Raw genomic sequence first — 16,701 nt, 5'->3', positions numbered from 1 at the left:
TGTCATACGTTTGGCTGAGCCCCATCTCTCTGTCATCACCTGTCTACCTGATATTAGTCGTCTCCTACCCGTACCGTCTCATCAGAGCGAGAACAATTGCCATCCTCTGGAGCTTCTGTCTGCTCCGTGCCAACTCCGAGCCGATGACTTATCTCTCACACACTTTATTCTCATCCTCCATTCACAGCCTGAACCGCACAGCTGACACACAAAGAGCTATACATTAAAGGGGGCTCTTCTAGGGCTACAACAAAATGGTGGCTGGATTATGCCCATGGCCATGTCAGCCTTACAAAAATGTCAGCCTTTCCCCTTTTCTGCTAGAGTGCCTTGTGAGCCCCAAAACCAGGTAAACACCCGTCTGTGTGTGCCAGCCCCCACCCCCTCCCCCCTAATACTTACCTGAGGCCCATCCCAATCCAGCAATGTGCTGTCAGTTACAGCCAGTGAGCCAATCAGGAGTGGGACATGGCCAATCAGTGCTCTCCAGACAGAGGGTCAGGGGTTATGCACCCTCATAGGACAACCTCCTGCAAGTTTAACCAGTGCTCTGCTGGACACTGATAGAAGTCACAAGACTGCTATATACTGCTGATGAGAAATGGTATTTAGCAGTTTATATTTACTGAAATAATTGCATTTCCATGTTCTGTGTACTGTGGGAGAGTGGATATAGTGAATGCAGGGTCCGGGGAGAGCGGATATAGTGAATGCGGGGTCCGAAGAGAGCAGATATAGTGAATGCGGGGCCCGGGGAGAGCGGATATAGTGAATGCGGGGTCCGGGGAGAGCGGATATAGTGAATGCGGGGTCTGGGGAGAGCGGATATAGTGAATGCGGGGTCCGGGGAGAGCGGATACAGTGAATGCGGGGTCCGGGGAGAGCGGATATAGTGAATGCGGGGTCCGGGGAGAGCGGATACAGTGAATGCGGGGTCCGGGGAGAGCGGATACAGTGAATGCGGGGTCCGGGGAGAGCGGATGTAGTGAATGCGGGGTCCGGGGGGAGCGGATACGGCGAACGCGGGGTCCGGGGAGAGCGGATACGGCGAACGCGGGGTCCGGGGAGAGCGGATACGGCGAACGCGAGTCCGGTGAGAGCGGATGTAGTGAACGTGGGGTCCGGGGAGAGCGGATGTAGTGAATGGCGGGGTCCGGGGAGAGCGGATGTAGTGAATGGCGGGGTCCGGGGAGAGCGGATGTAGTGAATGCGGGGTCCGGGTAGAGCGGATACAGTGAATGCGGGGTCCGGCGGGAGCGGATACAGTGAATGCGGGGTTCGGGGAGAGCGGATACAGTGAATGCGGGGTCCGGGGAGAGCGGATACGGCGAACCAGGGTCCGGGGAGAGCGGATATGGTGAGAGCGGATGTAGTGAACGCGGGGTCCGGGGAGGGAGAGGGGATGTAGTGAATGCGGGGTCCGGGGAGAGGGGATGTAGTGAATGCAGGGTCCGGGGAGGGCGGATATAGTGAATGCGGGGTCCGGGGGGAGCGGATACATGAATGCGGGGTCCGGGGAGAGCGGATACATGAATGCGGGGTCCGGGGAGAGGGAATATAGTGAATGCGGGGTCCGGGGAGAGCGGATATAGTGAATGCGGGGTCCGGGGGGAGCGGATACATGAATGCGGGGTCCGGGGAGAGCGGATACAGTGAATGCGGGGTCCGGGGAGAGGGAATATAGTGAATGCGGGGTCCGGGGAGAGCGGATATAGTGAATGCGGGGTCCGGGGGAAGCGGATACAGTGAATGCGGGGTCCGGGGAGAGCGGATACAGTGAATGCGGGGTCCAGGGTTTAGGAACACTTTCAGTTGTTTTTTTCTCATTCCATAGAGATCTTTAGAAGGTATCAGAATAAACCTTGCAGCTCCCATATTTTATATTGTACATATAATTTGAGGATGTGTAGTTGTTCAGACTTCTCCCTCTCACGGTCGCTGAGCTCCTCCCGTATGTGACTAATATAAGACGTGGCCCGCGTGTTTATCGCAGAACTGCCGAGACATCCGGCTCATCTCTCACGCTGGGATGTGTGATGACACCTCTTCTTTATATAGAGGTATGAAGAGCTGGCGTGTGGGGAGACGGGACAGAAAGTGCGTGGAGTCAGCATGGGAGGGATAGGTGTCATCACGTCGGCACAATCCCCCCTGTATGGTGATCGGTGTTTCACATGGGAGGATAGGTGTCATCACATCGACATATTCGCCTCTGTACTATGCTGGAGATTGGTGTCACCAAGGTGGAGTCATTGTGTATGATGGAAGAATAGGAGTCGTGGTGTAGCTGTGACCCCCTGTACTATGCTGAGGGGAATTGGTGTCACCGTGTCATCATTTCCATATAATGGAACTCGCTCTGTGCTTGGTATATGACATGGAAGAATAGGTGTCACCCATAATCTCCCCCGAACTCTGCTCAGTATCTGCTGTGGGAGAATAGGCCTTACCGTGCCATCGTGTTGGTGTAAATGTTACAAACAACATAATAAAAACATTTACATATATACAGAAAAATAAAATATATTTATAAACTCAGCCCAAGGTTGTGAGGAAGAGGCCCTTGTCCTCATCAACATGAGAACTATGTACCCCATACTCATTCACACGGGGGGGAGGGGGCCGGGATTTGGTGGCCCCCTTGTTAAAGGGGGCTTCCAGATTCTGATACTCCTCTTTCCCCTGCCTGCAGACCCCCACAACCACTGCCCAGGGATGTGGAAAAGAGGCCCTTGTCCTCATCAACATGAGGACAAGGTGATTGGGTGGGGGTCTCCCCCTTCCCCAAAAGCACACCCCACCATGTTGAGGGCATGTGGGCTGGTATGGTTTAGGAGGGGGTGGGGGGTACTCACTTGTTTTTTCCTGGCCTGCTGGGTGGCATGCTGAGATATGGGGCTGGTATAGATTGGAGGGCCCTCACACTGTTTTTTTTTTTACTGCTGGTATTTCTTTTTGTTTACATTCTGCTGTCAGTGGGGATCGTGGTTGTTAAGGATGCTGTGGCTGGCCGCTCCTTAACAACCATGATATTTACTGGTTGCTAAGGAAGCCGGTGGCTGCCCGCTAATTAACAACAAGCTATTTACTGGTTGTTAAGGATGCCGGCGGGTGCCAGCTCCATAACGACCAGTGCTAACCGTATATATTCCTTGAATAACGCGCAGCTAGACCACGACTTTTTCAACAAATGCAGTTTTTTAATTTCTGTAGCTTAGTGATTGGACGTCACAGTCAGCTTACGCAGTATGTTCTGTGTGTTTTACTACTGCGGTAAATACTGCAGGATTGTCAGTGAACTGACATTCTGAATATCACATAAGATAGCTGGAAAAAAATGTCACGTGATCCAGTTATCTCATGCGATATTCTTTAGTGGAATAAAAGTAAAGCGAGCGCTCAAAAATCAGCTGCTGGAACACTCCAAGGAATCACTGGACCTCATAACAAGAGTAGTATATATATATAGTGCAGCGCTGCAGTGTCACAGGGCTCCTCATTGGCTGCTGTCATCTTCAGCTTCTGGGTCCTGATCTTTGGCCATTTTCATTGGCCTGGCCGAAATTACGCCACGTGCAGGAGTTCATTGCTGACGGCATTCCCGAAAATCGTACATTGGGCTGCGTGTGCACAGCTCAGTATTCAGGGCGTACAGGCAGGAGGGTTCCAGATTTGCATCAGCCAATTCCTGGGGTACCTGGAACCAGGAGAGGGATCTCTATCTACCTATCACTTTGGGCAAGAGGGCTCTCTGGACCTGGAGGTATATCACTGCACCCAAGGCTGATGTCATTATTTGAGAGGGATGACCTATGTGCTTTACGGATCTGCATGCCTGACTGGTTATCTGGATAGAATTGCATACATGCGCATTTAAAATGTGCGATATTCTTTAGTGAATTGAGACCTGGATTTTCGGCAGATCAGCCCGTATTTGTTTATGCTTTTCACTTTTTTAATGAGAGAACGTACGGATAGATGTGTCCATGGGCTGAATGGGTTTTTATGCCCCAGGCAACATATGCAGCATCTTGAAAGTACCTTAAAAGGCCAAATCCTCCGATTCTAAAACACAGTTACTGCTAACATGCCATAAATTGCCACAGCCGGCGGTTTCCGGCACAACAAGCTGACCTTGGTTTGTGTGTTGCTGTTCAAAGCTGAGAAGCGGTGACATTGTGTCCTTGTGTGATCACTACAAAGAGTCTTCGTCTGAGCGCTTTGTGTCCTCGGAGCGCCGTTCACGGTTTATGGGAGTAAACGTTTCAAACAATTCATAGAAGAGTAAAAACATAGTTTGTTCTGAGGAACGGGGTGTACACTTGTACATTCTGCTCTAATTTCTGAGAATGTTCACCGAAAATACCTTCTCGTCTCATTGTGAGAAGACATAGAAAAGAGACGAGTCGGAGTCGCCTGTATTGTCCTTGCTTTGTCATCAGACTCGGCATTGTGTGGCCCCCTCCACCCCCGGGTACAGGGGGAGCTCCCCTCCTATATGGAGGTATTTTAAGACGTTGTCTGGAAAGAACAGACATGACAAGCAGGACATAGATCCTCCCTGGTATGAAGGAAGATGAGGGTGATGTGTGCGCTCAAAGATCAGCACAAGATACAAAACATTCTCTGTATTGTCTGAGAATCTTCCCCAGTCTGTGGTCAACCAACGTTTGTTATAGCGCATGGTCCTTGGCCTTGCCCCCTACATCCGACTGTATATTAACCGCTTCCCGTCCAACATATGTACAGTATATAAATGTCCTGATGGCACGTGGTTGGTACCAGAATCATTATACGTGGGTAGTCTGAAATGTTCACGGCCCAACATGGAAGGAGTGACCACAAAGACATGAAACTCTTATCACCAAGCCACTCTTCCAGATGGAAATGGAGCATGCACGCTAAGCAGGTTTCATGCGCTCTTTGCGCCGCCTTCTTCCACTTTCTGCATTTGACTACAGGGGAGTGCCAACTGTTTGCAAAGTGATGGCAACAACAGCCTACTGGGATTCCAAGGGTTTGCAGAAGACTTTGCCATTACTTTGCCCCAGTGGTGTATTTAGGTTTCGTGCTGCCCTAGGCAACATAAAAATCAGCCCCCAATGGAGAGATACTGACCAACACCTCCCCCCCTCACGAAGAGAGCCTGACATTGACCAATACCCCAGACCCACCCCCACCCGAGAGAGCCTTCCACTACCACCGCCCCCCCATACACTGGCCAGCCCCCCACCCCGGCAAGAGAGAGAAGACACTCACCTTCACAGCTCAGGACATCCCCGGGAATGAGAATCGGGCTCTGCATACACCATTAAGCAGCCCACATCCTCTTTCGGATCCCACCTGGTCCCCATGCTGCGTGTGCCCCTTCTTCCATCCCTTCTTCTGGGGTGCAGTGCTGCCCCCCTTAAAAATGCCACCCTAGGCAAAAGCCTTGTGGTAAATACGCCCCTGCTTTGCCCGCTGATGGAACACTTCAAGCTTCCTTCTCTGTGGGAATTAATACAGGCTGCTTGCCACAGTCCTGGATTCTTGAGAGGAACAGAAGAGCTTGGGGGTCACCATAGGTGGCGGTCATTTTCACAGTCAAGCAGATCAGTTATAACTGACAGCCAATCTCAGAATCCCAGAAGACTGTTGCCATCACTTTGCCCGCTGACGGAACACAGCCGCCTTCTTCCACTTTCTCCATTTTAAACATGACCGTGAGGGGTGCCCCCTGCCAGTTTCCTTTGCCAGTACGGGCAGGAAAGAATGTAATGCAGTGCGATCTACACTGCATTAGGTTCAGTGGAGCACAGGGGAGACATGCAGGGTCTTTTAGATCCCGGGTCTCATTAAAGAGAACCTGCCACCAAAAAAAATCATCACCTAGGGGACTTTGTGTCCCTTTGTGATTAAAAAAAATCTGTTAAGTGAAAAAATAATATCCCCCCTCTCCCAAAATTTTTTAGGCCACATATATGTAAGAACAAATGTAAATGCATGCGTCGCGGTCATCTACACATGAAATCATAAATACACGGTATACATCACCACACTGCAGTGAAAGCAATATTTCTCCCACCAGACCTCCTCTGTAACACTAAACAGATGACCTAGAAGGGGCTTTTAAAGCGTCGCCAATAGAAAATACAGGCTAATGAAGCTTGGTGCCATATTACAGGCACGTGCAAATTTAAGGTTTGACATGTTCGGTATCTGTTTACTCGTGCAACCTCAAGTTTTATATTTTACAAAAAAAAAAAACAACATTGGGTAATTTATTGCATTTTCTGTGCCCTAAAATTAACTTTAGTGTATTTTTTCCTGAAATTTTGTGTTTCCTAGAGCAGTGGTGGGCAACCTTTTTTTTCAACTGAGCCAAATCTCGCCAAAACCATGATTGAAATTTATTTTGAGAGCCACATTTTTAAAACTGAAAATACATCTCCCATATAGTAATTCATCCCCCATAGTAATTCATCCCCCATATAGTAATTCATCCCCCATAGTGTAATTCATCCCCCATAGTAATTCATCCCCCATAGTAATTCATCCCCCATATAGTAATTCATCCCCCATATAGTAATTCATCCCCCATATAGTAATTCATCCCCCATAGCAATTCATCCCCCGTATAGTATTTCATCCCTCGTATAGTATTTCATCCCCCGTATAGTATTTCATCCCCCATATAGTATTTCATCCCCCATATAGTAATTCATCCCTCATATAGTATTTCATCCCTCATATAGTATTTCATCCCTCATATAGTATTTCATCCCCCCATATAGTATTTCATCCCTCATATAGTATTTCATCCCCCCATATAGTATTTCATCCCTCATATAGTATTTCATCCCCCCATATAGTATTTCATCCCTCATATAGTAATTCATCCCTCATATAGTATTTCATCCCCCCATATAGTATTTCATCCCTCATATAGTAATTCATCCCTCATATAGTATTTCATCCCCCCATATAGTATTTCATCCCCCCATATAGTATTTCATCCCTCATATAGTAATTCATCCCTCATATAGTATTTCATCCCCCCATATAGTATTTCATCCCCCCATATAGTATTTCATCCCCCCATATAGTATTTCATCCCTCATATAGTATTTCATCCCTCATATAGTAATTCATCCCTCATATAGTATTTCATCCCTCATATAGTATTTCATCCCTCATATAGTATTTCATCCCCCATATAGTATTTCATCCCCCCATATAGTATTTCATCCCCTCATATAGTATTTCATCCCTCATATAGTAATTCATCCCTCATATAGTATTTCATCCCTCATATAGTATTTCATCCCCCCATATAGTAATTCATCCCTCATATAGTAATTCATCCCCCATATAGTATTTCATCCCTCATATAGTATTTCATCCCCCCATATAGTATTTCATCCCTCATATAGTAATTCATCCCCCCATATAGTATTTCATCCCCCCATATAGTATTTCATCCCTCATATAGTAATTCATCCCTCATATAGTAATTCATCCCTCATATAGTAATTCATCCCTCATATAGTATTTCATCCCTCATATAGTATTTCATCCCCCCATATAGTATTTCATCCCCCCATATAGTATTTCATCCCTCATAAAGTAATTCATCCCTCATATAGTATTTCATCCCCCACAGTACTATTCCCCCCCCCCTTCTAGTAAGCCAAGTCCCCCGTGTCAATTCACTTACCTTTTGCGTTCCTCTCGCTGTCTTCCCGCGCCGTTCGGGTCTTCAGGGCGGACTGTGAGAGGAGCCTAGCTCCCCTCCCCTCACGTTCGGCACGCTGCCCCGCCTACACACATCCTGACAGCCACATCCGCAGGCTGGATTAAAAGGTCCGCGCGGACTTTTGGGGCTGCCAACCGAGAGGAGGCAGGGGAGCGGCCGACCGAGAGGAGGGAGGGGAGCAGGCGCCCGGCACACAGAAGAGCCGCATTAGACTGGGTAAAGAGCCGCATGTGGCTCGCGAGCCGCGGCTTGCCGACCACTGTCCTAGAGCTATGCGGTTAAATCATGTGACATAAAATTGAAGCTGCCACTATTTTATTCTCTAGGGTGTCTTTCAGAAAATGAATGTTTTGGAGTTTTATGCAACCTTCAGGCCTAAAATTATTTTTTTAAATGTATTAAAAAAAAAAAAAAGGGAAGGGTTAAACCTGCAACCTGCCTCCTGTTGAACCTGACTTGTAGGAGACATTGCTGCATTTCTAACTTATTTTTTTTTCTCTCATGCAGTGTGGCAAAGGAGCCGAAAACTTTGACAAATTCTTCACAAGGGGACAACCCATGCTGACACCCCCTGACCAGCTGGTCATCGCCAACATCGATCAAGCCGACTTTGAAGGCTTCTCCTACATCAATCCACAGTTTGTACATCCCAGCCTGCAGAGTGTAGCTTGATCACACAGACTCTGATTAGGACCTTCCGGGGGACATGAAGTCTTAACCCTACAATTTTTCAGGTCACAGCTTTTACTATGACACAAAAATAGGCACCTGTAAATTCTAGGGTTAATATGGTTTCTTGAAGGGTTAAACAAAAATCTTGTTTTCTTATTCAATGGTGGAGGCTGCTCAGTGAGAAACGCTGGACCATGCCTCTTCATGCGCTAAAACTCAATGAGCACAGTCCTCGCGGCTCCGTAACTAGCGGACATAACACTATATTAAGAATATCACGTTCGGCTAGAAGAAGGAAAGAAATGTTGAATAAGACCAAAAAAAAACAAAACGAAAAAAAAATGGTCATGGTCTTCCTACTTTACGGGTCAGTAGGTTGTTTCCCCGAGGACACCAGTCCTATCTTACATCTATATTGCCATATGAGATCCAGAGTTAACGGTACGTAGTAACGCTCTGAACTCAGTCTGGAACCCATCAAAGGTTCCTAGACAGGCCAAACTGCTTGTTGCCATGTAGAACACACATTTTCGATACAAAGCCAACAGTAAGTACAGCAGCAGTTGTAGATTCTAGAAGTTGCCTCTAGAATCCGCAACACATCGACGACGTTTTTTTTTTTTCAATGACGTGTGATGGCAGTAGTTTGGCATATGTTATATGAAGGTACTCCATAGAGCGTTCTTGACTCAGAATGCCATAACATGCCTTTCTAGCAATGGGCAAGGGCTCTCCAGGAAAGTCTTATTAATCAAACCTTAATAAATAATCACCTTACAGAACAATGGAATCCAAACGGATTTAAGAGATGGGTTCTGCTTGACGGTCATTTTGTTTTTGGTTTTTTTTTTTTGTTTTTTTGGGCATATGCGTCATGCAATGATTTTTTTGCATGTTTATATAATGTATTCTTAATTGATTCTGTGATAAATTTAGCTGAATCTCCATTAAGAGTATTAATGAGAAATTTTTATAAAAAAAAAAAAAAAAAAAAAAAAGAATCATGCTATATTTGTGAAGGTTTTCTTTTTTTTTTTTTTCTTTTTGCTCATTTTTGGGCGTTTAACTTTGTTAGTTTTTAGGCTAATGCTCATTGCATTTTTATTTTTCATATCGTCTGTGGAATAGGGTCTATGTATTTTCTATACTTACTCTAAACGCGCCAACCCCCCCCTCCCCCCCACTCTCAATCATGATGCAGGAGTCTCCATTATAACCATTTTCTTTGTCCTCACTTGAAAAACAACCCCCCCCCCCATCCTGTTTTCAGAATGTACTATGAAATCTATTATATTTGTAAAAAGGTATTCCTCACCTCAAAACGTTGGCACCCGTTGACAGCTTTTTTTCCCCCCATTTTCGCCTTGTTCCATGTCTGTAAAATTCCGATGTTTGTTTTCTTCCGGTTGCATGTCGTCGGCGAGTGCATGCGATGAACTGGTGCATGCTGAAAGGTCTGCGGTTTGGCTTTTTGCATGTTGATTTTCATGGGAACTCCGCCTGTATTCCATAGGAGAAAAAAAAAGTTGAGATATAGTTTTTGTTTTTTTGATTTTCAATCTTTTTGATTTTCAATCTTTTTGCAGTAAAAACTGAAAGTTGTGTTGAGATTTGTGCCAAAAATTAAATTTCTTAGCAAGCATTGCTTGGAGATGCAGTTCTAACCCATCGCGCCATATGGTGGACTTCACACCTAGTTTTTCTCCTTCCCTTTCATTAAACCATTATTCGTAGTCCCTCGAGAGTTTTGTTTTATTAGAAACCTTTTTCAGTTTCTACCAGTCGGCCAACCTAAACAAATATTGAAGTGTTTGTGCCACATTTGATGTATCTGCTCCATGCAGGTCATCTGGACACTGCCAGCTCTTGAGGAACCAATGGGCATCCTCTGCCAGACGTCCTGCCAATAGGACCTTTATAGCAGGCAGTAAGCTGATATGGATGAGCAATGGCAGTTTTGTTGTGTCCAGTTCTGCCAACTGACATCTTTTTTTATTTTTTTTTCCAAAACTCATGAAGCTCAAACACGATATAAAGACTCAGAAAAGTATATTTATATATAGGAAAAATAATATATAGTAATAAAGAAAAATCAAACTGTTTTTCAAGGACGCCTTTTGCAAATGTGTGAAACCTCTGCAGTGTTTTGCAATTCTGAATATTCAGTATGTATGAGTCCGTCTTATCATGAGCCGAGACTCTTCCACAAAGTTGTATAGAAACCCACAGCCATTTTCTTCACAGTAAACTGGTTACTGAGGAACTGAACTAGGGCAGGGGTCTCCAAACTACGGCCCAGGGGCCGCTTCCAGCCCACAGCTACGGACAGTGGCATATTGTTCATGTGCAAAGGTTAGGCATCAGAGCGATTGTAAAGTCTAAACATGTCATACTTACCTGTTCTGTGTAATGGATTTGCACAGAGGAGCCCCGGTCCACCTCTTTTGAGGTCCCCCACCTCCTCTTTTTCATGTGCCTCCATAGCAAGCCGCTTGCACGTGTATGTATCTATGGAGCCTTGCTGCTCTGCCCTGCCTCCTGTCCTTCTTTACACCATTTGATTGACAGCTGCAGGAGCCAATGGCTACTCCTCTTTTGTGAGTCCATGTGAGAAGAGAAAGAAGGGGGAGAGAGGACTGCAGCTGGACACAGCGCTGGATCCCTGACAGGCTCAGGTAAGTTTGGGGGAGGGAAATAGTGGCGGTTTTTACCTTAAAGCAGAGAATGCATTAAAGTGGTTGTGAACCTCGGATATGAAATATGAACAAAGCACATCCCTCTATAGTGTGTACTTGTCTCAGTCCAGAAGAATAAGTGTCATTTCAGTCTGCTGCCTCAGATGCAGGAGAGGGACCTTCACCAGGCTGACAACCTCAGCTCTGTCTCTGTTCCTGTGAGCTATTTGGAGGTTTGGGGGGGGTCCCTTTCCTCCAATCAGCTCTCAGAGCTCTCCTCACTGAGCTCTACAGAGTGTGACTTCAGCTCTCTGCCCTCTTTTTTTCCTTGCAGCTCAGACAAGCTTTGTACATTCAGCACTTTGAACAGATGAAGAGAATACTGCAGATATACAGGTACAACTTGTGTCGGAGGATTTGTTTCATCTCTGCATGTCACCTGAGGCTGGTCACTTCACTGGAGATATGGAAGGGTTTACAACCACTTTAAGGTCAGCAGAGGCTGCCTATGGTCTCCGCTTCAATCCCCCCCCCCCCATCATGTAACAGGGATCTCTAATTGGGACTCTGATGAGGACAAGGATGTAGAGGGGGACTCTGATCTTAATGGGGATGCTGAAGGGGACCCTGATGAGGACACTGATGTAAGGGGGACTCAGATGTTAATGGGGATTTTGAAAGAGACCCTGATGAGGACACTGATGTAAGGGGGATGCTGAAGGAGACCCTGATGAGGACACTGATGTAAGGGGGACTCTGATGTTAATGGGGATGCTGAAGGGGACCCTGATGAGGGCACTGACGTAAGGGGGACTCAGATGTTAATGGGGATTTTGAAAGAGACCCTGATGAGGACACTGATGTAAGGGGGATGCTGAAGGAGACCCTGATGAGGACACTGATGTAAGGGGGACTCTGATGTTAATGGGGATGCTGAAGGGGACCCTGATGAGGACACTGATGTAAGGGGGATGCTGAAGGAGACCCTGATGAGGACACTGATGTAAGGGGGACTCTGATGTTAATGGGGATGCTGAAGGGGACCCTGATGAGGGCACTGACGTAAGGGGGACTCTGATAGGCACCCTGATGTAAGGGGGACTTTGATGTTAATGGGGATGCTGAAGGGGACTCTGATGAGGGCACTGACGTAAGGGGGACTCTGATAGGCACCCTGATATAAGGGAGGATGCTCATGTAGACTGAAGAGGATGTTTTTTTGGTCCATGAGTTTTTGTACAGAAAAGTTTGGAGACCCCTGATCTAGGGATAATATATTCGACATTCATTAAAAGTATTTGTCCAAATGTTGTGAACTCTCCAGAATTCTATCGATGCCACAATTCCAGCCATGGTATTAGCCATAACTCAAGTATTCGCTCTTGGAATTTCAGCAACCTATTGGTAAACTATGGCGCTTAGATCTCCTTCCCGGGTCGTCTAGTGTTGTGGACGTTCGGTTGAAGATCATTTGGGATCCACTTGACATATATCCATAATAAAATGTACAGGCTGCCGTATACAGTGATCCGAGGTACAATGTACAGCTAGTAGGATTATCAATGTATTGGACTAGGTTACCATTTATCGCGGCCAGAGCTGTTGATTATTAACCTTTTGTAATGCATGTTGGGCCTTCATAATCCGTCCGGCGCTACAATCGTGAGAATCCACTAATACAAGTTATGAACCAAACTAGTTTTACTGCATTAAGCGAATAAAAGCAAACTACAGCGACGTATGGTATACTCTGTGTGTTATCACTGTATGGACAGAACCGTCTGCGGGGAGTTTATAGCGATTTCTGTTCTCTCTTTGTATCCTGTTGATTTATGATGGTACTATGCATACAGCGACTGTTCGGAGGGGCTGGTCTGGAGCACCAAATAACAACCTGTTCTGCATCTGTAGTTTTGGGTGTTTAAATGAAAGCAAAGGAGAAGTTTGTTCTGTTAGCGTAGTAACTTTTTTCTTATTTTGACTGTGAAAAAAAAGAGCAGAGTGCAAAATATTGTTTTTGTTTTCTTCCCATTGCTCTTCACCCCCAAAGCTGTGTACTGTTATATGGGACGCGGGATATGGTGTCACTGTGGGAGGCTAAACATAAAGAATGTCGTCAATATACCTTACCTTTCCATTTCATAGTGGAAATCCCATGGATTAGCTATTATTAAAAAAAATATTGCTGTACAAATTTTCCATCATTTGCACAGAAGTCACAGACAATACTCGCGATGTTTGTGATACGCATGAAATGTCCATTTCTGATCCAGTGAAAGGAACATTTCCTAATATTGGCTCGCAAGTAGAATTTTACCATAAACCTAACTAGGCTTAAAAAATTCTCCTTCCCGTTTCCTAACACCCATGCTGACTAGCCTGTGTAAGAAGGAGGTATATACCTACCTATTTTCTGGCCGCTCCGATACAGTCACATTTTCTGGCTCGCCTGTGTCAGCCACTGGTGGCTGTAGGGGAGAGGGGAGGAGTGTTGACAATGGATGGGCCATTGAAGCCTATGTCAGATGACACAGCTTCAGGCTTCACCAGCCATTGAGTGCTCTCTCCTCTCCCCTGCAGTTGGCTGATACAAAGGATCATGTGATTAGAGGGGGCTGAGAACAGGTAAGTATATACTTCTTTTTTTACCTGGGTCGTTCACCATAGGTGTTAGGAAGGGGGGTGGGGGGTTCATTTTAAAGGCTAGTTAGATTTAGGCTTGAATTCTAAATTAAGAACATTTGACCAGAAGAGGGAATAAGACGAGGGAGACCTGTGCTCTGTGTACAAAGTGTATGGAGAGTCCAGAGCTTGTCACTGCAGACAATAATGAAATCCACCATAGAAGACAGTCAACTCGAATACAGCACGGATACAATGTTGCAGAGAGCGATCTGATCCACAAAACGGATACAATGTAGCAGAGAGTGATCTGATATACCAAATGGATACAATGTTGCAGAGTGATCTGATATACAGAACGGATACAATGTTGCAGAGAGTAATCTGATCTACAGAACAGATACAATGTTGCAGAAAGCGATCTGATCCACAAAACGGATACAATGTAGCAGAGAGTGATCTGATATACAGAACGGATACAATGTAGCAGAGAGTGATCTGATATACAGAATGGATACAATGTTGCAGAGAGTGATTTCTGTTGTTTGATATGTTTACCAGTTTGAAACCTTTACCAATGAGCAATAGATCACCTAATGTAAGAAGAGAGTTCCATCTTTGCAACATTGTATCCCTTCTGTATATCAGATCACTCTCTGCAACATCCATTCTGTATATCAGTTCAATCTCTGCAACATTGTATCCATTCTGTGTATCAGTTCATTCTCTACAACATTGTATCCATTCTGTGTATCCATTCGCTCTCTACAACATTGTATCCATTCTGTGTATCCGTTCGCTCTCTACAACATTGTATCCATTCTGTATATCAGTTCATTCTCTACAACATTGTATCCATTCTGTGTATCAGTTCAGTCTCTGCAGTAGCTGATTCATCACATTGTCTTTGGTGAGCTCAGGAATCTGCATACACTTAGTACACAGAGCAGAGATCTCCCTCCTATTATTTCCTCTTCTGGTCGAATGTTCTAGGCTGCTTTCTCTATTGATATTTTCTGAATTGAATGTTAGGGAATGTTACATTCACTCTGTGAAAAGCAACAAACAGAAGCCGATTTGTAGAAACACTGTGGGTCTTATCTGTGACTTTTGCATGAATGGTATTATTAGGGTAATGGTATTATTTATCATTTGAATCCAGTAACATTGCTAGAGATGAGAAAATGGATCTGTGAATGTGTGGATCAGTTGGACATTTTCTGAAGAATTGCGGTTATTTTGCAAAAGTGCATGCAAGTACCCCGATGAGCTGAGAAATGGAAGATTCATTAATCATAGCAGCTGGAAGTCATGACGTGTGATATTTCCAGCCTTTGGTGCTCCCACAATGAAGATTTTGTGATTCTTTTTAAAGTTGTGGATCCATTTTGCTCATTTCCTTATATAGTCCAGGGGTTGGCTGCCTGGGCCCTCCAGCTGTGGTGAAACTACAATTCCCATCATGCCTCTACCTCTGGGAGCCATGTCTGTGGTGGTCAGAGTCTTGCAGTTCTTCATGGGACATGTAGTTCCACATCAGTTGGAGTGCTAAAGTTTGCCTACTCCTGAACTTGTCCCTAGAACTGGCTCAGCCATATTATTCTCCTTGAAGGGTCTGGCTGTCCACAACTGCTATCACAGTTCAGTAATGGCCGCGTTGGGTGGAGTTCAGGAACTGAGTCCCCCATGGGAAGGTTTCCGCACGGTGAACCTGCGCCCAGCATCCATTCCAGTACACGGCGTAATCCGTTTACATTGTTTTGTTAAGACCAGCTCTGCAGATGGAGCTTCGGGATGGGACATGTCATGGTTTACGGTGAGGAATGTTGTAACTGATTTACCACAATGTTGAATGCACTCACCAGAACATTCGCTTCCAATACATCCATGTAACCCAAGCTATGTCTTTTCAATAAATTCTTTTGTTGGTATCTGTGTGTTCGATTTCTCTTTTTATCCACCTGTTGGGATGGACAAAGGTTGGGTCAGTGGATTGTAAAACTTGGTGTGTTGTTAATATAAAAAAAAAAAGAAAGGAAAATGACAGCGGTATAAACGTGTCTCCTCCCCCGCATTTGCATACAAAGTCATGGCTCCATACACGGTGTGTTTTAATATATAGGATCGAGCACCTTCATGATTTATTTATGCCCTTTCCATTGGGCCCAGTAGGAAATAAGGATCTGATCTGTTTTTTTGGCTGGGCACAGTGGATACCTCAGGAGCCTGTTCATACAGATCTGATCATGTCACCATCTGTCATAGGAAAAAAAATGGAGGCTGCCATTGCAAAACCAAAATTTTTCAGGATGACCGATTTCTGCTTGTCATACTGATTCTGTGGCTGTAATGCTTTCGAACTTGCTGACCTGGACATAGTATTCCAGCTCTGTGCCGAGAGTAATACAAAGGTGGGCAAACTTTTTTCTATTAACTTACAGAGGTCGTACAAATTTCACATCAGTACATTAATCCTTCCTCTACAGTAACTTATTTTTCATTGCAGGTAAATAATGGATTCCAAGCAGCAGCAATGTGCGGTCATTGAATTCTTGATGAAGGAGGGGGTGCAGGCAGTCCGACATCCACAGAAAGCTACGGAATGTTTATAGAGATGGCACCATTTAAACTTCTGCATCCATCTGAGCACATTGTTCTGATCAATGGAGCGGTCTCTGTAAACATTCCGTAGCTTTCTGTGGATGTCAGACAGCCTGCACCCCCTCCTTCATCAAGAACTCAATGACCGCACATTGCTGCTGCTTGGAATCTATTGTTTACCTGCAATGAAAAAAGAAGAGTTACTGCAGAGGAAGAATTACTCTACCAACATGTGAAACAACCACTTTCAGTACATTGAATATATAGATAGAGAGAGAGAAAGAGGGAAGAGGGAAGAGAGAGAGAAATAGGGAGGAAGAGAGAAAGAGGGAAGAGATATAGTGAATATGGGGTCTGGGGAGAGCGGATGTGGCGAACGCAGGGGCTGGGGTT

The 16,701-nt window shown here is 45.3% G+C and overlaps 1 protein-coding gene across 1 annotated transcript in view; it reads left to right on the top strand.

Annotated features, from left to right (window-relative positions):
• The window catches only part of PRKCA (protein kinase C alpha), a gene marked incomplete at its 5' end in the record, with an annotated part of 38,182 nt that extends 22,544 nt beyond the window's left edge, over nt 1–15,638 (top strand). The window contains one exon of the mRNA XM_089661472.1: nt 8,246–15,638. Coding sequence (XP_089517598.1) covers nt 8,246–8,410 — 165 coding nt within the window. The remainder of the gene's footprint in view (nt 1–8,245) is intronic.
• Between the last annotated feature and the right edge of the window lie 1,063 nt (nt 15,639–16,701).

The sequence above is a fragment of the Staurois parvus genome, unplaced genomic scaffold (assembly GCF_062004578.1).
Source record: "Staurois parvus isolate SC_StPar_1 unplaced genomic scaffold, SC_StPar_1.0 ptg001344l, whole genome shotgun sequence".
Taxonomy (NCBI): Eukaryota; Metazoa; Chordata; class Amphibia; order Anura; family Ranidae; genus Staurois; species Staurois parvus.
Note: the sequence above shows the minus strand (reverse complement) of the source record. Positions and strands in the feature narration are given on the sequence as shown.